Here is a 20,934-nt window from a genome sequence, read left to right as displayed (position 1 = left end):
TTAAGTCGTCTGAGTCTTTCTCTTGGGTATTAAAGTTGAGACTTTTCAGGTAATCTACAGGACATTGATGTCCACCTTTGGGTGAGGTAGGATGGGCCTTTTCATGTAAAAACTGGGAATGGAACATGTGGAATCAGGTGGCTTCGTGAAATCTTGGTTAGTGAGACTAGCGTTGTGGGTCAGCTGGAAGTGGCTTACCTGTTCCTGTGGTGAGACTACCTGTGTGATGTACTGCTCCCTGAAAGCAGTAATGGGTCTGCATTGTTACGTTTACCTCGTGTTAGCTGGGAAAATGTAAAGGTGAAACTTACCTAAATGGGTAACACCTCTGAATTTCAAACAGAAATGAAAAACAATCCCTCTTGAAAAAAAATTAGAAATTACTTGATTGCTCTTAAGGTGTGCTCAGTTCTAAGATAGACTTATTTCAAATTTTTTCCCCCTATTTTATTTTCAAATGGGCCTGTGGGTGGCACACACACACTTAAAGTAGCCTTTTACTTGCCATGCATGTCAAGAGAAGCACAAGATCTGGGAGACCCAAGCGAAATGACTGGAGGCCCTCATGTAGTTTTGGAGGCACTGATTGGCAATATTTGTATGTCCTGTGGATTATAACTGCAGATGGTAAAACCTGTGCTTTGTTTATATGCTGTTAGTTTGAGGGGGGTGGTAGGAACAGTGGAGAAGGATCTATGGTGAAATCATAATAAATTTCCATCCTGCTTTTTGTACAACTATGAGATCAAGGATAGCTCTAATTGTTCTTGTCACCAAGACTTTATAAAGGGTAAGAACAAAGAAGGGTTTCGTTGAGAAAACAAGCAAGATTATCCTTTCGGTCTCTATGCTGTTGGTAAATTCTTCTACTTTAAAGAATCAAGATTAACAGAACTTCTGCTACCTGGAGCTCTTTTAGACAAGTTGGCCACGTGCGTGTTCTACATTCCACCTTCAGTCTCCCTGTGAGCAATTTTTTGCATTCTGTGATCTCCCGGTTGGGAAGCCAGAGGTGTGCACCACTACTCCCCTCTGGTATGTGACACAAGGAGGAGTTGTGTCTCTGCCATGGGGGTTGTGCTGAGGGAAAGCGAACTGAAAGCCTTTGATGACCACAGTGGGATATGCAGATGGATAGTATGACTGAGGAGATCCTGGTGAATGTTGGTACATAACTCCTCTTAGTCAAGGCAAGTATGTTCCACATAATTCTCTCTGAGTGCGTGCCTATCTATAACCTACAGTGCCTTTTGAATCCTTCTCTAAAACGTATGGCACTGATTACTTGGTGGAGGAAGGGTGCCATGTTAAACCAAACTGTAGATGCTTGTATTCTGATGCACTTGTGTGCTTGCACCCATGCACATTCTTGTTTGCAGAATGTCACTTAGCCATGTTAAAAGCTCATGGATCTGTCTTCAGGGAAGTGTTCAGAGCACTGGAAGTGGAACCAATGGATTGTCATGTGTTTAGCATCTGAGGTAGAGCATTCCCTCTGACTTAAAGATATTGCTGCTTAGGAATGTGAAAGGTTTATTGACTGTGTCCATCATAATTTTGTAGCTTAATGTAAGTTGTGCATTGACCCAGGCCAGCAGCCAAGCACCTACACAGCCTCTTGCTCAGTCCCCCGTGCCATCTTGCCAGGTGGAATGAGGAGAGATTAGAAAGAACAAAAGCAAGAAAACCTGTAGTTTGAGATAAAGATGGCTCAACAGGTGAAGAAAAAGTGAGGAGGTGGGAATAATGACACAAATGATGCAAAGGAAATCACTTACCACTTCCCACAAGCAGACCAGTGCCCAGGCAGTGTCTGAGCAGTAACCTTGGAAGCCAAAAACCCCCTTTCTTTCTCTACTACAATTTTTATTTCTGAACATCGGGTTATATAGCGTGGAGTACCCTTTGAGCATTTCGGGATAGTTGTCCTGGTGTTGTAGTTTTAACTTGGCAGCCAGCAGCTAGGACCAGACAGCCAATCACTCACGCTCACTCCTCAACATGGCAACTACTGGGAGGACAATTAACTCTATCCTGGCTGAAAGCAGGACACCTGGCTGCGTCCTCTTCCAACTTCTTGCCGCAAATCTAAGACGTGACACCATACAGAGTGCTATAAGGAAAGAAACTCCCTGCCAGCCAGCCCCAGAGCAGTGTAATACATGGTGTGTCCTGTTCCAGGTGAGCTCTGGGGATATGTTTCAGTCTGAGGGCATGTCCAGAACAGAACTTCTTTTAAAAGAAGTGAACTATGGCCTGTATCAATGACAATCCCCGTCGAAAGAAGGTTTAAGTGGTCTGATCTGCTCAGGAGGGCCCATCCTTGTGTGCAGTCCATGCACACGTTTGCCTTCCTGTCTGTTAAGACTTCTGACCTGACCTCCAGAGGCACTGGGGGGAATGGCTCTAGGATGTTTTTTGTCACAGAAAGAAACAGCAGTTTTAGGTTCTGAGCAAGCTGCTGTGTCTGGTAATTTTTTTTGTGGGGTGTTTTTTTTTCTGTTTTGTTTTGTTTTTTCTGCATTTTACTACCGCTGACCCTGATCAATGCAGAAGGCCAGCTGTTTAAGGCGCTTTCATTCCCTCCAGCTGCCTGCTTTGTAAGGTAGAGCTGAGATCCAGAAGACCTTGAAGTGTGTGGCTGTGACCTTAACTTCAGCAGAACTCTTATAAATTAAAGGTTTTACTTCCATTTTCTTGCTCACTGCCTTGCGTGGGGTTTTTTTTGCCTGGTTTAAGCATGATGTTAACTTTGTTTCTAGTACCGGGTTGTGGTGCCAATGATGGGGGCCATCTCGGATCTGTGTGAATCACTCTCCAAACTCTCTGATGTTCCTGCAGAAAATGTAAGGATAAATGCAGCACGGTAATTTTAATAAATGTTTGTTCTTCTTGAAGCATTTTGGTGGCTTAGGTTTTAGATAGGTGATGAGCTGAACTTAATGGAATAGTGACCAAAGCCTGACAAATTTGGATGCTGTTCTTTGACTGTAAAATAAAAAGGTGCATGAAACAATTTGTGTTTATTCTAATACTTCCATTGCAGTAAACAGATTTAAGAGAAGGGGGCAGAAAGCTAGCCGCTGCCCCCAGGGTTTCTGATAGTGTAGTTTTCTTAGTACTGAGAGGTGTTTGATGTCTGTTTTGGGCCCACCTCTTCTTGGACATGCTTTTAATAACAAGGGAATCAGGTGAGCTTTTCCACAGGGAATGGTTTTGTAGTTGGTGTGGTATTTTCAGGATGCCAGTGTAGCACTGATTTATTTCAGTTAATTGTAGATGTGAAAGACCTGTGCCTGAAATCCTAGCCTGTTGCCACTTTGATGTTGTGATCTGTGCTGCTGTTTCCACCAGGCTGACTTGCAGCTGTTGGAATTGTATCTCCTCAATACCTCTGTATAATCAGTCTGTTACCTGCTTTCTTTTTCTGATACATCTTAAGAAATACAGCTGGTTAGCTGCTGGGTGCTGTTATAGAAGACAGCGCTGATGTTGGTGTGCTGATAATTCTGATAAAGAAAGAATAGAAATGAACTGTTGCTTGAATTTGAAGTTAGTTTGCCTAAGTTTATGTAAGCTTTTATTATAATCTCTTTGCAAATATCACTTGCTGTTCTAGATGGTGGTGACAGACGTGTATAATCATCGATTCCACAAAATCTTCCAAATGGATGAAGGTTTAAATCATATCATGCCAAAAGACGACATCTTTGTGTGAGTAAAGTGGGAAGATGCCATGATGCAAATTATATTGCAAAACATTCACTTTGGTTTCAGAATATAAACCCCATATTTTTTCTTTTTTTTGTGTTTCTCAAAACGTAAGCCTTCCTGTAGACCTTTTGTGTGACTTAGCAGTAATGCAGCACTTGTCTTGGCAGCTGATCAGCATGTGCAGTGTTTAGTAGGTGTTTTTCTAATACAAAGGAAGTCATGGCCCTGGGTAATAATGAACTTTTTGTTTGGTCTGTGTTCTACAGTTTGGAACTTTCTACAAGCCTATTTCAAAGATAAGCTATGTCTGGATTACAGTTATGCTTTCACTGGCATTTTTGGGCAAGCTCAAGCTTACTGTTCCTACGTTCCAAATCAGCCGAAAGCCTGTTACTAGGATAGCATGAAGTCTAAGCTCTTGCACTCTGCTTCTCCTAACACCCAATGTAGTTGTTACAGCACCCAGCTAACCATGACTGGAGGGTCTTGATAGACTCTTGACTGGTGCTTATGCTATTTGTCTTAACTATGGTTGTGAGGGACTTCAGCAAAGCTGAGGATTTGGTTGTGCTTGATGTTTTACGCATGTGTGGTGGATGAGATGTCTCCAGTCATCTGTGAAATCTGGTAAGGAAAACAAAAGTAATGTTCCCCTGTTGCAGCTGGAAAATTAACAAGATTGCACATGAAGTGCAAATTGGACTGTGGGGCTCTCAACTGAACCTGGGGTTTGTGAGGTCAAATCCAGCCCTTCATCACAAGTCTGGTTTTCCTCGTGTGAGAATGTTCCGGTGCAAGGATGTTGCTTCCATAAAATTGTGCCAATGTGAAGTCCTGCACTAATGTACTCTGGTGCAGTGCACACCGAGTGGGATGCTGCAACATACTGCTTGGTGCTGTTCTGTCGTGGTGTCTGTCGTGACCTCATTGCTGAGGTGTGATGTCTTGAGTTTTTCTGAAAATTCTTGTCATGTTGTTGTTTTCTTCAGTTGCAGCTAAAGGTGTGGCCAGTTAGGATGCCTAGGAAGGACATTTGGCTTCTGTGAAACCCATTTTGTGAGAGTATTGTAAAATGTTAGATTGCAAGTAAGTCTGTCTCCAAAGCTAGTAAAACACTGAAAAAACAAGAGGTGTGATATTATGATGGTAATTACAAAATTACCCCACATTCCTACAGGCATAACATGTTGCACATCCCTCTGCAGAAAACTGTGTCTGAATTCACTCTGCCCTGGGGAGGGGGGAAGCATTAGCTGAACTGCAGCTCCCCATGTGTTTTGCTTTGCAGCCCCCACTGCCTTTCATGTGGAGGCGCAACTGAATGAGGTGATGCTGTGAGTCAGTCATAGCGAGTGAACTGACCTGGGTTAAGAATAACCCTCCAAGGAAGAGTAGAGGTAGCAGGAGGAAGTCTTGCTAATCCTGTTTTTCCGTGTAAACCCTCTAACATGTTTTCAGCACTGTGCAGTAAGAGCAAACACCCAGGCACCAGGTCATGAGTTAGGAGAAAGCTACTCATAGGAACTCCCTTTAATGGGTGATGCTGCCAGGAAAAAGGCACATAAAGTAATACTCTAACCTACAGCTAAAAGCCAACATTCTGTTATTGAGAGGGAGTCTTGTCATAAAAATTCAACAGAGAAACACTTGTTCATAAAGAGCAAAATTTTTTACTTAAAGACAAATGTGTAATTACTTTTTATTGTGGACAATCTGCTTACCTTGTCTGGTTATAAGAAGTCTGCTCTTGGGTGTTCTAAGATTTCATTAAATCATTCAATAAATGGTAATAGTAATGTGAGGGTTCTTGAATTCCACTCTGTTTCCATCTATTAGGGTCTTGTATCTGCTGAAGCGGGTGTGAAAGGAGGGATTGACAGTACATCAATTTTGTGTTAAGATCGGTGCAGAGGGGGAACAATCAGGGTGGGTCTGCAACTCAGGATTTCTGAACTGCAGGTCTGAGTGATTCTTCAGGAATTTTTACCCTTTTGCTGTTACTTGCTTGTAGAGCCTGAGGTGAGCAGGCTGTGAGTGTAGACTCTTTATTAAATGGAGGAAGAAAAAAATACTTCAGAAAAGCTTAAGTCTTTCAGAATCTTCCACCTCTAAAGAATAAACTTGCTTCCACTTGAAACTAAAAATATGCAACTGAAATAATGTATAGTTGAGAAACATTTTGTTTCCCCAAAGTCAATGAAGAAGACTTGAGTGCCCACTAAAAAGCATTTTGATCTTTTGGTTTTAAATTATGGCAAATTCTTTAGAGAAGTGACAGGAAAAGACTTGTTTCTTATGACGTGAAGGATAGCTCTGTATGCCTGCATAGTCCACAATATGTTCAGCTTGGAAAAGATCCTCTTGTGCTGAGTGCTGGTGTGGTTGTGGGGTGTATCACTGGTTACGCTGAGTAATGTATCTCTCCTCTTCCTGAAAGAAAACTGTCTGTGTATCGACTAATCAAGGGAAACAACTGCCTTTTATTAGAAAGCATAACTGTGTAATGTTTTACAGTGGCAGTATTTGCACCCAAATTTCACTGTTGAAACAAATAACAACCTGAAAAAGATTCAGTAAGTCATGCAACCCCGTGAAAAGCTTTTGCACTACATTTATACTGGATATTGCCACAAAAAAAATAGAAGGCTGTCTAAAGCATTAAGTTGGGCTGACAAGATAACGATTGATTTATAAGCAAGGAAAAAACCTGCTGGAAGCTGCTTGCCTACCATGTTTTGAAAACGTGTTTTTTCCTAAGATTTGTTTGAATCGCTTAACTGCTTTGCGTAGTAAGACTACAACATATCAGCTTCTATTCTGGGAGTACAGAAGTTACAGAAAAGATGAGGTTTTTAGTAGCAATTCTTATGTAATAAATCAGATAGGAAAACTGCATCATTTCAGGATATTGTGCTCACTGCAGCAAAGCTAAATGAGAGTTACATCAATTACTAGGTGGGAGAGGCAGACTGGAGAGGGATATCAGGTAATCGTGGCGCCTTTTGCAGGGTGTGTTCTTAGGTACTGTTAAGCTAGATGTATTTAAAGTTGACATATAATATGCAACCTGGGATGTGACTGAGCACCATTAGTTAATCGTTTGTATTGAAATAAGAGGTGTTTTCTAGAATCAGAACATCTCTTGTATTTCAGTTGGTGTGATACTCACTGTCTCGTGTACTTGGACTCTTTCGTAATTCATGTCTTACTGATCCTGTCCCTTTTACATACCGATCATCTGTTCTTATTTTCCAGTAATGTCCAGTGGCAGGACTTCCCTGCTGGCAAACTGTAATGTGTACATTTTATTGCTTGTTTTAAATAATTAGATGCAAAGTTTCTTTCACTGGTTAGAAAGCGAAGTGCAAAGAAGTAAGCAATTCAAAATAGAGTTAAATCAGTACAGCGTATTCAGAAATGGGTTTCTCATGTGTACATTCCCCAAACTTACATTTTAAAATTGCAGACTGTGCAGTGGGTCCTGTTGACTTCTGAGGTGTTTTACTGAAGGATTTTGCTGCTTAATGTTTGAATTTGGGTGTACTCACAGGTCTTTTCGTTTGTTCCTTCCTGATAGCCGCACTTAGAGAATTATGAGAGAAGCTGCGATTAAACTGAAGACAGCACGCTTCCATGACTCGTGCTAGTGTGTAAATCCTCTATTTAATGGTGTAACAGTTTCCTCACCCGAGAATTACTCCTCCCTTCCACTGGCAGAAGCAAACCAAGGTTGTGTTAGTAATTGTCTGCGGTTATTTGCTGAGAGTCTGAGAATACAGAGAATGAGTGATAAGGGGGAGCTACAAGGCCCTTGGGCTCTGATTTCATGAGCAGCTGCCATCAAATTGTTCGTTTGTTCCTTGTTCTCTTTGTCCCATTCTAATTAGGACTTTGCTCAGAGTCCAGCAGATCTTCCACCTGTGATCACCGGAGTGACTGTTTTCTGTAACAGAAATCAGTTGTTTCAATGGTTCTGAAGCTTTAGGGTCTTGTAATAACTTAAACTGGCAGTTCTTCCCTTCTGTATATTTCTTAACATCACCTTAAGTTGTTTCAGGGCTGAGAAATTTAAATATAAATGGTGAGTCTCTTGCAGCATGTTGCCAGGTTTGCTTTGCTGAAAGCAGTAACTAGTCCTGGGTCTGCATATGACAACAATATCCCCGTTGGTTCAACAGACTTCTGATTTTAGGCTGTTGTGCACTAGCCAGCTGGCAACATGTGTCCCAATTAAAAATTCAAGGAAGAATCTAATACTGTAGAAGATCTGTGCCCCAGCAGGGATGTGATTTAAAAAAAAACCACTAGTACTTTTGTACTGGTTGTCTTGCTTTTGACACCAATGTCTGTTAGGTCTTGACTTTTGATTTAGTCCTCTGTATTGGTTGGCTGTTGAGCAGAATATCAATTTCCATGAAATGCTTCGGTTGTAAATGTCACTGAGCAGGAACTCGCACAACACATTGCAGAAGGAATAGCGTACCTGGAATGTGCTTTATTGTTTTTCTTGTATTTGCTTGACAGGCAGCACGGTCTGCAGGCACAGATATTGTAGTCCGGGTTGTACTGTTGATGAGTATTTGTGAATTGTGCAGTATGTGGGATGTATAGGATATTGAACTTGCACATTTTTTAGGTGATTTCAGTGGTCAGAAAAGCTGTATTTTTTTTCCTGTTTTCACCGTAAGTATATAAGAGAAGACATGTTCAGCTTTGTGATTTTTGCAGGGCACCTTGGACATCTTCAGACATGTATTGTGAATTTTCATGTCCCTTTGAAGTGGTGGGAGATGCTCAGTCTTGAGGGGGGGAGGGGGTATAAGAACTGGACTTCATTTGGTATTTAAGCTGAATAGACTAATTTTTTTTGGGGGGAAAAAAAAGCTTGCGCTGGATGGCTAAGATATATTTTCCCTTTCAGCTCCTCAGCTTCTGGTTCGTCAACTCTTGTGGTGTATTACCTTACCTATTGTGCTCTCTGATAGTAAAACTTCAAAAAGAAGAAATGTGGGTGTTATTGGGCTTCTTGACATTTAAGTGACATTAACTAACTCTCAGATGTGTCCCAGAATGAACCTGGCTCCTTTTACACAAAAGGACAAAACTATACGTTTTCTTCTCCAGGTCACCTGAAAGGGGAGGAGAATTTGAGGCTAGAATTCTCCAAGCCTGTTCTTTCACGAGGCTGTGCTCTCATGTCTTTCTCATCGTGACAGGCTTGGAAACGTAGTGTAGTCCTGGTACAAGAGGTGTTAAATATTTAGCATCAGAGAGAGGTGAGATGCTTGCAGAAATAGAAGGGTTTGATGATAAGACTTGAACCAAGATCTCTGTCAGGATGTGCAGGGGCAGTGCAGCCAAAGAACAGTGGGACTAGCCCGCTTCTCACAGCGTTGTAAATGTTTCTGCCAAGGCATGTTGTTCCTGCGAAAGGACAGGGAGATCTGTGGCAAATAAGCAGAAAGTCACTTGTGTAAAGGTGGTCTGCAAATCAATTTGACGACATTACTTCAGTGTTTGTGCTGAATGCTCTCATTCTCCAGGCTAAGCAGAGAACAGCATTCGGCACGTAACCGAAATGCTTACTATTTCTTTTTCTTAGGTTCTGGGAAGTCCAGCCCCACTAGGACATCCGGCTCCCGCTCCAATGTAACACCCACGCATGCACCATGCTGGTGATATCCTATCACCCAGGGATCCTGCTGGAGCTTGGAGCCGGCCTACAAGGGGTCAGGTAAGCACCACTTGAAAACAGACTCCACAGCCCATTTTAAGGGTATCGCTTAGTATTTCTTCTTAGTTCTTAAGGCCTAAGAAGAAAAATGTTATGATGGATAAACTAGATACCCCTGTTCTCTTAGCCTGGCTAATGGGGCATATAATATAATATGTATTGTTTACACTGATAAAAGTTTCACAAATTGATTTGCAGGTCACCTTTAACCTATAGAAGTGTGCATATTTGAGTAAGATATATTCAGTTTGCCATAAATACCATGTTTTCTGCCTTCTCTTACAACATGCTGTGTTACGTTTAGATGAGTTCATGATCTTGAAAAACCATGACTGGCTGCAGAAATGTGAGGTTTGTTAAAGTGACTGAGGCTGCAACAATTACTGAACTGAGTTCATTAGGTCAGCAAACCAGCTCATCCAGTAGTTTTGTATGAAATGATTGAGATGTGTGAGGACTTGTGACAGACTGATCTAGGAAGTTTATTCTCACTTGCTGAAATTGTCTTTCCTTGTTTGAAATTAGAGTGTTTGTCCTTTCCAAAACGAGCTTGTGGGTTTTTTTTAAGCTTTGTAAAAAATCTTGCTGGTTGAATTCCCTCATCCTTTTTCATCTTGCTCCCCTGTAAGACTGGCAATATCCTGTCACCAGCTTCCACAGGGCAAACTACCTGTTGTCTGAAAAAGTTACATTTGCAGTCTCTTATCTCCTAGTTTACTTGTTTGTATGTGTGCTTGTATTATGAAATAAAGTAAACACATTAGGAGTGTTTCCACTTCCTAGAGAGATCAGAATATGTGCAGCATTTTCACTCAGTTTTTTTCCAGTCCTTTGTTCATTCTTCTTGTCAGCTTTTGAATGTGTTGCAATTTCACAGCAGCATCTCTGGGTTGGTGTGCAGTAGTAATCCTGTTCAGGCAGATCTGTTCGGCTTCTGCAATGGTATTTTTTCCTGCCCTTGTCTGTTCTCTGATAAAATATACTTCTTTTCTTGGTTGTTGCTATAGACTGACTTGTGATCCACATAGTGTTTTACAGCTGGAATTAGTATCATAGATGCTAGCACTTGGGAAGGAGTGTTTCAAAATATACAACATACACATTAGCCTGGTGTTTAGCTCAGTGTTTTTTGCTTTCAGTGCCCTTTCACGTAGCTCTGCGTTGTCTTTCTGTAGCTGTTCATGCACCTATGCACTTGCTGAACTTCAGTTTGTGAGGGAACAAACGTTACCGACTTCATTGTTCACTGCCTCCCTTCTGAATTATAGCCACAGACCTGAAGCCTTCATAATGCTGATGAATACCATTCAAGTCCTACCCTATTGCTTAGCAGTTTTCAGACACTTCAGAGTTCTCATGAGTATAAGACAACTAGCCAATACCCAGCAGTGTGGTGGCAGCTGAGCTAATGACTGACTTCTAAACCCATGTTGTGTAGTCTGGGGTAGCATCATCTTTATGTTCTATTATTTCAGTTAAGTTGTAAGACACAGAATTACAGTGTATTTTCCAGTAATTCCCAGTATCAGCTCTATAGCCTGCTTGAAACTACAAATAAAGTATCTTATCTTAGATTTTTGTTTTAGAAGGGATGGCTGTTGCTCAAGAAGTCATAAAATGACAGATCCTGATTCTGACATGTCTGCCTCAAGTACTAGTGTGTAAAAGCGATTCTGGGGTGGAGCGGGTAGAGGGGCACCTGAGTAACCAAATTTGTTGTGTTTCAGTGAGAAGTGTGCGAGACGCTCATTCGCAGAGTGTTATAGGTGTACAACATGCTGGCTGTTTGTGATGAGTGACAACTGTTTGTGGGTAATACATAGCTTTTTCTTTGTCCCATCTGTTCCATTGCATGGGCAGGGCTTCATTCAAGTGCCTGAGAGTGGAGTGTAAGTGGCGGCTGTGTTCACTGCTACTTGCAGAGCACAGGGTAGGTGGTGTGAGAATGTCAAGGAATGTGTGCGTGTTGTGTACTGATCTGTTGTATAGGAGTCCAGCTTAAGGGTCTCATAGGACCTGGAGTTAATCATAGATGATATTCTGGGACTGAGTATGGTCTTTTGTTATTTAAACAGTGCCAAGTAAAATAATTCACTTCTTTGTGGTGCTGTTTCTCAGGAAACTTTAGAAAGTGTGAACTGTATCCAGTGCTGGTGTCCAGCTGAACAGCATTGACAGCCTCAAACCTCAACAGCCTTTTGCTTTGGACTGTCTTATGCTGACTTGGATCTGTAACACTCTTGGTGGGCTGGGCTGGGCCTCTCTGGAAGGATATTTTTCTCCTTGTACTCCCCTGACTCGGTGCAAGCCCCAGGCTGGGATCCCTTTTTGTTTAAGTAGGATGGAGGAGAAGTACAACTCTGGGATTTGTTTTCCTCCCTGCTCTACAAGGGCATTTTGAACACAGGAATAAAAAAATGTTTCTTGGCTCTTGAGAGAAGGGTAGTGGCTTCTCTAATGTAAGAGAGCTGTTAAGAGGTAGGACATTCAGATATGTGATTGTGGTCTTGGTCGTTACGCGTAGTGACATCTTTCATGAAATTTTTCTTTCTCTTTCAGTTTTAAGATAAGTCTGGGACAGTTGACTTGCAAAGTGTAAGAGCAGTGTGACTTGACATCCTGAAAATGAATCTTTTGTAATTAATAGTTCTGAAGCAAACAATGTGATAGTGTTGGGCCACGTGGTTTCTGTTGACTCTGACATCTGCAAATGTCTCATTTGCTGTTTCACCCAGTAGCACAAGCTGTGTCTCAGTCTTCTCACTGTTCTCCAGAGCTGTTTGTTTCCTTCCAGAATGTTTTTCTTGTGTGTTTATTGTCCTTGGATTTTTCTGTGAAGCAGATGTTTCCAAACTCTCGGTTTTCTGAAATGTCGGCTGCTCAGTGGTGTGAGCTCAGGCCAGTAACTGTACGAGAGGCTGAGAGAATGCAAGACCCAAGGTATCAAGAGAGTCTCTTTCTCCAGAGGGAACAAACACTGAGGGATTTTAAAGTGCATTTGGTATTTTTCACTGATGCCATGATCTGGTTGAGGTGACATGTAGTTGTCAGGGTAATATTTTGAGAGGTGAGTGGCAGTAGGGATGTGAATTAGGAATAAAGACAGAGGGAAGGTAGCAGTCGAGTCGGTGGTAGGTATGTATCCTGTGCCATTGTGAGCCATGGGAAGCGTTCGGGAAGCTGCTCTGTCTGCAGCATGGAGACAGAGTATGACCCCTTTTGTCCTTCTCAGGAGGACCTGGCGCAGAGACTTGTTGGACTGAGTTCATATTGGTTCTACCTGCTGTGCTTCTTGGCGGTGGAAATAACCTGTGGAAATACCTGTCTTTCCAACAGATACGAAGTTTGCAAGCCAAGTGAGGATGGCTCAGAGTATGTTACTCTCTCTGTTTACTTTCGGGAAAAGACAATGAGGCAATCCAGCAATACTTCAGGGACCATACTCTTTGGTCAGCCACTATTAATATCTGTGCCGAAACACAAGCTCACCGTGGATCACTTGTACAGTGTGGTTTTGGAGCAGATCAGGTAAGTCATGCCTGCACCTTTGAATCCTGTGCAAATTTCTGGTGGTCACTTACTCGACTTCACTGTAATAGGGTTAGTGCGTTCTTGTTAGCGGGAAGAATTGTCTGGAATTTGTGTGCAACACATCAGCCAGGATTTGCTTTGCATTGGTGTCGGGAGGCCCCAGGGACATTTCAAGGTCCTGTTTTTTTGGGCTCTGTAAAAGCAGGCTGTAAAATAATGCTGGTGGCAGTTACTGGGAAATATATCTGTTTGGTGTTGCAAAACAGATCAGGAGCAGAATGCAGGCCATGTTTTCAGGGCTCTTGGGGCCACTGTAGCTTATTTTTGCCTTTTCTGTCTACTGCCAGTGAAACTTGGTCCAAGTAGTGAGAACAGACACTTGCTGAATTGTTGTTTGACTCATTCTGAGCGCTCTTGGCCTGTAAATGGTGCTGTACAGGGTGGGTTCTGGTTTGCTGAGGGGGATTGGACAGCAAGAACTGATGATGGAGAGGGGTGCTGTTGATCTGATGTACAGCTTTGGTATGATTCTGTGATAAACATATTCCCTCTCTTTAGCCGCTATGTGAAACTCCCTTTGGGGGAAGAATACTCTACACCCTGCCCAGGCAAAGGAACCTGCAATGGCTCCAATGGTGTGGTTGAAGGTAAAGGCCTTTCAGAATCGGCTGGAAGCTTTTCAGCAATTAAAGCTTTTTATTAGCATTTGATTTGTGCTGTGTGTATTTGGCTTAAGCTCTGGCAGATTGTCTTTTCACAATTATCAAACCACGCTATTGTATAGGATTTCTGTGTGTTGAGACTTACTGTAGACCATTTTCCTTCCAAGGGAGATCAGATGTGTGTAAGTAGCAGCAGGAGAACAAGGTGTGGTGTGCATTCATCTTGACCAGTGTCAGGGAAGTCCTTGCTTCCCTGTTGCGTGTTCAAGTGCCTCCCTCCAGAGGCAACTCCTTTTCTAAAATGCGCTTTGGTAATGAAAACTAGCCTGTTAGGCATGAAGAAAAACAAGTGGAAATATTTTCTATTGATGGACCTAGAATCATGAGGCCTTATTCCTAGGTTAGATGCTTACAATTAAGCTTTTAACGCTGATGGCAGATGCATGTTTCCCTTTCCTCTTAGAAATGATTCACTTGTGCTGCTGTGAGAGTAACAACTGAAACAAGTTAAATTGGAAATTTTAAATAGGGAAAAAATCTACCTATTTTTTCCAAAGAATATTAATAACTTTCCTGGAGACTTACATATTCCCTTCCATAAAGACACCCAACTGCAACCTTGCTGATTCTCCCTTGGGTTCTTTATTATGTGTGCTAGCAGAAGGTGTGATAGCTAACCTGCTGTGAACTGAGCACTCTCCGTCATGTCTGATAGTAGGATATAAACCCTAGCACGTTACCTGACATCTGCTAAAGGAAAAAATACAACTTGAGATGTAGTGGTTGGCAAGCACAGATTTCTTTTTCTGCATGTCTTTTCACTACTTTCTGAGTAATCAGTGTGTGTTGTAACAGGCTCATGCAAACAGCTGTCCATGTGAGGTGTCAGTCTAAACGTTAGCTCTTTAACATTGTGCTTGTTCTAAATTTTGCCAGGTGACATTGAAGAGATGGAGCATCAGGACAGTGGACAGGAAGGCAAGGAAAAGCTGGAGGAAGTTGATCCCTGCCACTCTGAGGGCTGTATGCAGATCGAGTCAGCAAGAGACGTGCAGCCTTGCAAGAAGCAACATTTCACTTTTAGCCTCGTGAATTCCTCTGGGACCTCTGAGATCAACTCCATTGTAGAAGGGAAAATGTTAAAACTGAATGGTAATTACTGCCTTGCTATCTTTTTTTCTTCCTTCTCTTTATACCTTTGCAATAAATGTTTCTTCTTTCTTGTAGCTTTTTCTGCGCTTGCTATTGACTGGGATTCTGATACGCGGAGGCTACTTTATGATGAGCAGGAGGCACAGGTTGTAGTATGCTCTTTTCGTAAATAATCTATATGTAAACTTGCATGGTACTTAAAAGATAAATGGTGAAATGTAGGTGTTGGCTCCCTTCATAAAATTTGGAGTCATCAGCATGAGATATGTTTAGTTAAAATCTTTTAGTGGTAAGGTCTATAGATCCATAATTGCTGAGCTGTTTCCTGTGTGTTCTGAAAGGTAGACATTTTATATTCAAAGCTCAGTAGTCTAGTTCATAGTCTACTCAGCAAAACAAACAAAACAAGCACCACAAACTTGAAAGAAACATGAAACCAAATTCATAGAGCCTAGTAGACAGCTCAGTATTCTCTCTGTGAGAGTTCTGCTGGATCGTGGTTTATAACAGAATAACCTGTGGCTACTCTTTTGCAAAAAACCCCAAACCCCACCAACTTTGAAGTAAGAACTTACTATATTTTCTCTTATGGAACGCAAGAAAGGAGTGTCTGGAAGCTTGAGATGAGTGTGTGGGTGGGGAAGGAGGGGACAGAAATAGGCAGCATGATGAAGGTGAGCATGTTCCTTTTCGTAGTGTCAAGTATTAAAAACTACGTGGAATTGAATAAAGCATGCATCTCTCACTAGGCATTTGAAAAACACGGAAGTATGTTACAACCACAGAAGAAGAAGGCTGTGGTAGCCCTCAGAGACTGCATAGAGCTCTTCACTACTATGGAAACACTTGGTGAACATGACCCGTGGTAAGACCCTCTGCCTTTCTGCCACGTTTGTCGTAAAATGCTGTAACTATCTGAGTTCACATTATGTGTCATGGGATTCCGATAATTTCCCAGGTCTGTCCTTTTGTCTTCATATGTGAGAATTCTGTCAGCTCTGTGTTTAGTCATTGACTCCGTAGGTTACAGATACGGGTTGTTAAAAAGTACTGGTTTCCTGTCTTTATTTAAAAAAAAAAAAGTGGCAGTGGACACGTAGCTTTGAAAGATCAGGCTATTTTGAATTCCCCAGCATACGTCTGTCTTCCAGACAGTGTCAGAAGAAGCAGTTGTGGTAATAAAGAATGAAAGCAGTTGGCTACATTAGGGTTTAGTCCTGTATTATTTCTAGCTTGAACCAGTCTTGACCTGCTCCTAACCCTACCAAAAATCCCTAGACCAAAGGAGCTAGGTACAGCAGATCCTAAGGGACCGAAATGTGGTTACTGTATGTGCAGAAGATCTTTGGAGGTTGTTTGCTAGCTGTGTAAGAAAATAACTTAGTGTGGTAGGTGATTATTTATTATTAATTGCCAGTTACATGCTTTAGAGGTGTTTGCGACTGCTACCTGTTTGAGCTGCATCAGGTGGTAGTAATGGGGCCTTTAAACATTTTATCTGTAGAGTGAAAGCAAGTTGCAGTTTGGAAACTTCTGAGGAAGTGTGTTTGCCTGCATGTTCCACAGCCAAAATGCCTTCTGTAAGGCAGGAACTGTACCGCACTATGGAGGCATCTTTTAGTGGAAGGCCAGAAGCTTTTCTTTTAATGTAGTAATTTCCTTTTTTGTTACTCCTTCCTCAGGTATTGCCCGAACTGTAAGAAACATCAACAGGCCACAAAGAAGTTTGACTTGTGGTCTTTGCCCAGGATTTTGGTAGTGCATTTAAAACGTTTCTCATACAGCAGATACTGGAGGGATAAACTTGACACTGTTGTGGAATTCCCTATCAGGTAGGATTCTCCCCTCAAGCTAGGACGAGCTTGAAGAAGCTGGTCAGGAGAAATCTACTTCTGATGTTACTGTTGGGTGGGCTTGTTACTAAAGCTGTCACTGGAACACTTCTGTCTTCTGGGTTTGGCCTGCAAGACAGCAGACATGAGTTGAGTTCGCTGGTTTTTTTGTGGTGTTTTTTTTTGTTGTTGTTAAAATTAACCTTAATCAGTTCTACACATCTCAAAGAGCAATAGTTACTAGCAGGTACTGTTTTTTCTGAAATCAGATTAAAGCCATGTGATTCTGCTGAACCAAGAGAACTTCTACAGAGAATTTAGCAAATCTGTTGGGCAGAGCTGCACTTGTACTGAGGATTGCACGAGTAGAAGATGAAAGCCTGCCTCATCGTGCTGCTTCTGCTTGTCAGCATGCTGCTGCAAGATGTGTATTACTTACTACTCCTATCTCACTTTTCGTGCCTACACAGGGATGCTCCAAACTGTCTTTTATTCAGCACCTCCCTGTAAATCTCTTGGCAGCTCTTGGTGTGTTTACCAGGACCTGCCCTCTGTGGGAGGGGTAGCGCGTCTGATCTTTACAGTAATAACATCTGGCTGTTGCGCAGCAGAGTGCAGCACTTCTCCACCAGTGCTGCCTGCCTGCAGAGCTTCGCTGGTGTCACACCTCACTTTCTAAAAAGTGCTGGTTACTGGTGTACTGATGTTTTTGGATTTCCTTCCAGAGGTTTAAACATGTCCGAGTTTGTCTGCGACCCGAGAGCAGGCTCATATGTGTATGACCTCATTGCAGTTTCCAATCACTATGGAGCCATGGGAGTAGGCCACTGTGAGTAATTGCTTCTGTGTCCTTTGTATGCAAGGAACTACAGGCAGGGGGTGTTGGGAGGGCTCTGTGCGTTGGTGAAGAACTAGGTTTGGGGTAGTTAATGTCAAACAAGCTGCTGGCCTCTCGTGCACACTCAATTGGAGTCGAGTGTCGCTGGTGCAGCGCAGCTGGCGTGGCGTTGCCTACTGGTCTGCCCTGGAGTACTGAGCTGCCGTTTATTCTCCTGGCAGACACTGCCTACGCCAAGAACAAAGTGAATGACAAGTGGTACTACTTTGATGACAGCAGCGTATCGGTGGCTTCAGAAGACCAAATAGTGGTGAGTATTTGGCCTGAGGCTAATCTGAGTTTGTGCTGAAAGTGTGGTTCCCTGCTTTGGGTGTTACCTTTCCAGCCAAGCTGTGTGGGTTGTTTCAGATGGTTGTTTTCTTTGTTTGGTAGACAAAAGCTGCGTATGTGCTGTTCTATCAGCGCCGAAACAGTGAGGAACGTACTGCCCCATCTCCTACCCAAGAAGAGTGTGACGGCATGGATACCAACTAAACATCGCCTCCAGCGCTCGGCCACCATGTTAGCGGTCACTCTTCTAAAGCCATGCCTGAGGCATCTGAAGATTTTTCTTCCTTCTGTAGGAGTCAAGCAGAATATCTAGCACTGAAAGACTCAGTGTTGGGGTTGCAAAATAGCACTGGAGAGCCAGGAATAGGTGCTGACACTTGGGTATTTAGAGGCCAAAAATAATATATATTGGAGCTTCAATAAAGTTCTTCTTAAAATCTGGCTGAGCTGTGTGGCTAGAGGCAGGGGTCGGGGCTGAGCTGGGCTGGGGCTGTGGGTCTTGGGCTGAGGGTTGTAGCTGGGGTTGGGAGAGCGCAGCCTGAGCTGGGGGCCAGGTCACAGCTGAGCCTCGCAGGGGCCTGCCAAGGAGCACAGTGGGTGTGATTCTGTGAATCGGCCTGGGGGCTTCCTGCCAGCTCTCTGGTGTTGCCGTTGGGCCCTGCCTGTGTCAGGGAGGCTTGCTGCGCCCTTTCTGGAAGCTTGGTTCAAGTCTTGGTATGTTTGGCCTGTCTGTTGCAGTCTCTGCCATCACACTTTGGTCCCCTTGCTAAGCAGCAAATGTTTCTCTTTCTTGTGTCCTTTGAGGCTCTTCTGGGCGATTTTGACTCAGCCTTTTTCATGTGAACACTGAATCCTGTCATGTAGGAAACCACCGGAAGCGCATCCCGCCTGCCTATGGTATGGTCTATGCGCAGGCTGATCCGCACAGCGATGCAGGATACGGCTGCTCTGGCCCCTGTGCTTCTGCAGAGAAAAAAATCATCTGTAAGGTTAGCCATTTCTTGTTCTCTCTATCCATCTGCTACACCCCTCACTTCCAGGCTGCTCTGTAAGCACTTTTCTGCCTCCACTTTCTCTCCTATGGTTTGTGCAGGGACAGAATTTTTACCCTTTTTTGCGCATTTATTTGACTTCTTGGAGCTTTTTCTCCAGCAAAGCTCAGTGCTCTGTCCCCAGAGCTGTCACCTGTGAGGATGGCAGCCCAATGCAATGGATTGTGTGAGTTTTCAGCCTTTTGGCTTGCATCTTTTGGTGTTTGTTTTTTTTTTTTTTGGACTGCTCTTCCAGCCTTTCTCCTCCTTCTTCCAGTACTGCCCTGTAGATCGCCAGCCCACCACCTTCTGCGAGGCTGCAGGTGTGACAGTCCTGTCTGATGTCTCTCTTGCCTTAGCTGTTCAGATAGTTCTGCTCTGTCCTTTTGGTGCAACTGGCAATGCTCTTCCCTCTGTCCTCCTTTGCTGTCTGTGTTAGTTGTAGGACTCAAGTCCAGCTTTCTGCTTGAACGAGCGCTCCTGTGAGCGCTAGGAACAGGTCAGTCCTCAGTGGAGAACTGGTCTTCCGTGTGAAAAATGGGGAAAAATCTAGAGCCTTCGTCTGTGTTTTTTAGGGAAAGATCTAGCTCAAGGCGATGAACCAAACAGGAGGGTTCTTCCTGCTTGGAGCCAAGAGTGCTGGCAGAGCAAAAGGCCAAGACAGGCTACTGCCCTGCTTTTTTCCCCCAAAAAATGCATGCTTGCAGCCCCTTGCTCCTCTGTGCACAGTCCCTGTGGCTTTGTTGCTGACCAGAACCTTCCCTGATGGTTAGCATAACAGCGGTCATCTGTTTAACTCCAAATACGCCAGCTCAGCTCCCTCTCTGCAGCTCTCAGTGACGAGCCCCGTAGGAAGCTGCTGTGTGCCTGTTCCTGCACCTCTGCTGTGCTGCAGCCGGGCCAAGCCCAGCTGGCTGCTGGTGGGGAGGGAGGGCAGCGCCATGCGGCCCCGCAGCCGGGGCAGTGGCAGGCACGGAGGAGGAGGGAAGGCTGCCTCTGGCTGCGTGCTGGTGGTGTGATCCTCTTCTGCGGAATTTTGCTTTTAAAGCATTGAAATTTGAGTTTTGAGATCAGGATTGCTTAATTGCTTCTGCTGTTCTGGTTTTGGGGTTGTTTGGGATTTTTACAACTCTTAATATTTTATTTCTGGGTTTTTTTTCCTCATTACTGGGGGGAGCATCCAAAAAGCAATTTTTTAGCTGTAGCACTGCACTGAATTACTCTGATCAGCATTTTGTTGTTTGTTTTACCGTGAAAGAAAATCATGTGGGCATTCCAAAATGGGGAAGAATGGAAAGGGAGGGGAGTAAAAAACCTTCTTAAAAGAAAACTCAATCTGAAATAGCCTTTGTTTTCCTTCTGACCTCCCTACCGATGCTGACAGTGAGAAATGCATCAGTGGGGCTAAATCTCCGATGCTCAGATGCTGAACAGACTCTGTTGTACTGCAGAAAAAGCAGTCCAGCTCTTACTTTCTCTGCCCCTGAGCTGATGGGCTTTGGCTGGTGTGTGTGTGCTGTAATACCAGACCTGTTTTTTAGACTAGCACTTTGTAAGTGGCTGGCTCTGTTGTACAAAGAGGAAAATTAAAGAGTGGTTTGCACTGAAACTGGGTTTTGTTGTATTTTCAGCTTTTGTTATGTGACCTGAGACTGCTGGTTGTGGGGTTGCCTGGTGCTCCAGGAGCTCTCACAGCTGGGGAGGGTGAGTCCTGTGGAGCCAAGCCCTGCTCTGGCAGTGGGGCTTTGGGAGGAAAGCAGCCGTTGCCCGCACCACTCTGTGCATCTGAGAGTCCATGCTCGCTCCAGAGGTGCCTTTCCTCGCCTGCGGCGCTGGCTTGCTGATACCTGGTGCTGTAGCAAGGCCCATCCTTGCCTTTCTGTGGCACTGGGCAGGCTCAGCTATGGCTTCCTCATCACTCCTTTTCCTCTGCAGGTCTTGGCGGGGTACTGACCTTCCCTTGGTCCATTTTCCCCAGGGGTATCGGGGCTGCTCGTGGCTGTACCACTGAAATAGTTGCCCTACAGTTGCTGCAATTTCCTCCTCAAGGCAACCTGAACAGGTATAGGAGAGCAGGCTGGAAAAGACCGAGGAAGTTCAATGCAGCAGG

The 20,934-nt window shown here is 43.6% G+C and overlaps 1 protein-coding gene across 3 annotated transcripts in view; it reads left to right on the top strand.

The window, feature by feature from the left end:
- Positions 1 to 20,433, top strand: part of USP4 (ubiquitin specific peptidase 4) — a 43,871-nt gene extending 23,438 nt beyond the window's left edge. For 2 of the 3 annotated variants that reach the window (XM_075433089.1, XM_075433090.1), the window contains 11 exons: positions 2,763 to 2,846; positions 3,620 to 3,714; positions 12,785 to 12,976; positions 13,538 to 13,626; positions 14,578 to 14,793; positions 14,869 to 14,939; positions 15,543 to 15,658; positions 16,476 to 16,625; positions 17,351 to 17,454; positions 17,685 to 17,773; positions 17,896 to 20,433. In XM_075433089.1, coding sequence (XP_075289204.1) covers positions 2,763 to 2,846; positions 3,620 to 3,714; positions 12,785 to 12,976; positions 13,538 to 13,626; positions 14,578 to 14,793; positions 14,869 to 14,939; positions 15,543 to 15,658; positions 16,476 to 16,625; positions 17,351 to 17,454; positions 17,685 to 17,773; positions 17,896 to 17,997 — 1,308 coding nt within the window. In that variant the 3' untranslated portion in view covers positions 17,998 to 20,433. Of the gene's footprint in view, positions 1 to 2,762; positions 2,847 to 3,619; positions 3,715 to 9,316; positions 9,421 to 12,784; positions 12,977 to 13,537; positions 13,627 to 14,577; positions 14,794 to 14,868; positions 14,940 to 15,542; positions 15,659 to 16,475; positions 16,626 to 17,350; positions 17,455 to 17,684; positions 17,774 to 17,895 lie in introns of those variants that run through there. The other variant, XM_075433091.1, reaches the window with a different exon arrangement.
- The last annotated feature ends 501 nt before the right edge of the window (positions 20,434 to 20,934 follow it).

The sequence above is a fragment of the Opisthocomus hoazin genome, chromosome 11 (assembly GCF_030867145.1).
Source record: "Opisthocomus hoazin isolate bOpiHoa1 chromosome 11, bOpiHoa1.hap1, whole genome shotgun sequence".
Lineage (NCBI taxonomy): Eukaryota > Metazoa > Chordata > Aves > Opisthocomiformes > Opisthocomidae > Opisthocomus > Opisthocomus hoazin.
The sequence above is the reverse complement of the archived record's forward strand: the minus strand, read 5'-3'. Positions and strand labels throughout refer to the sequence as shown.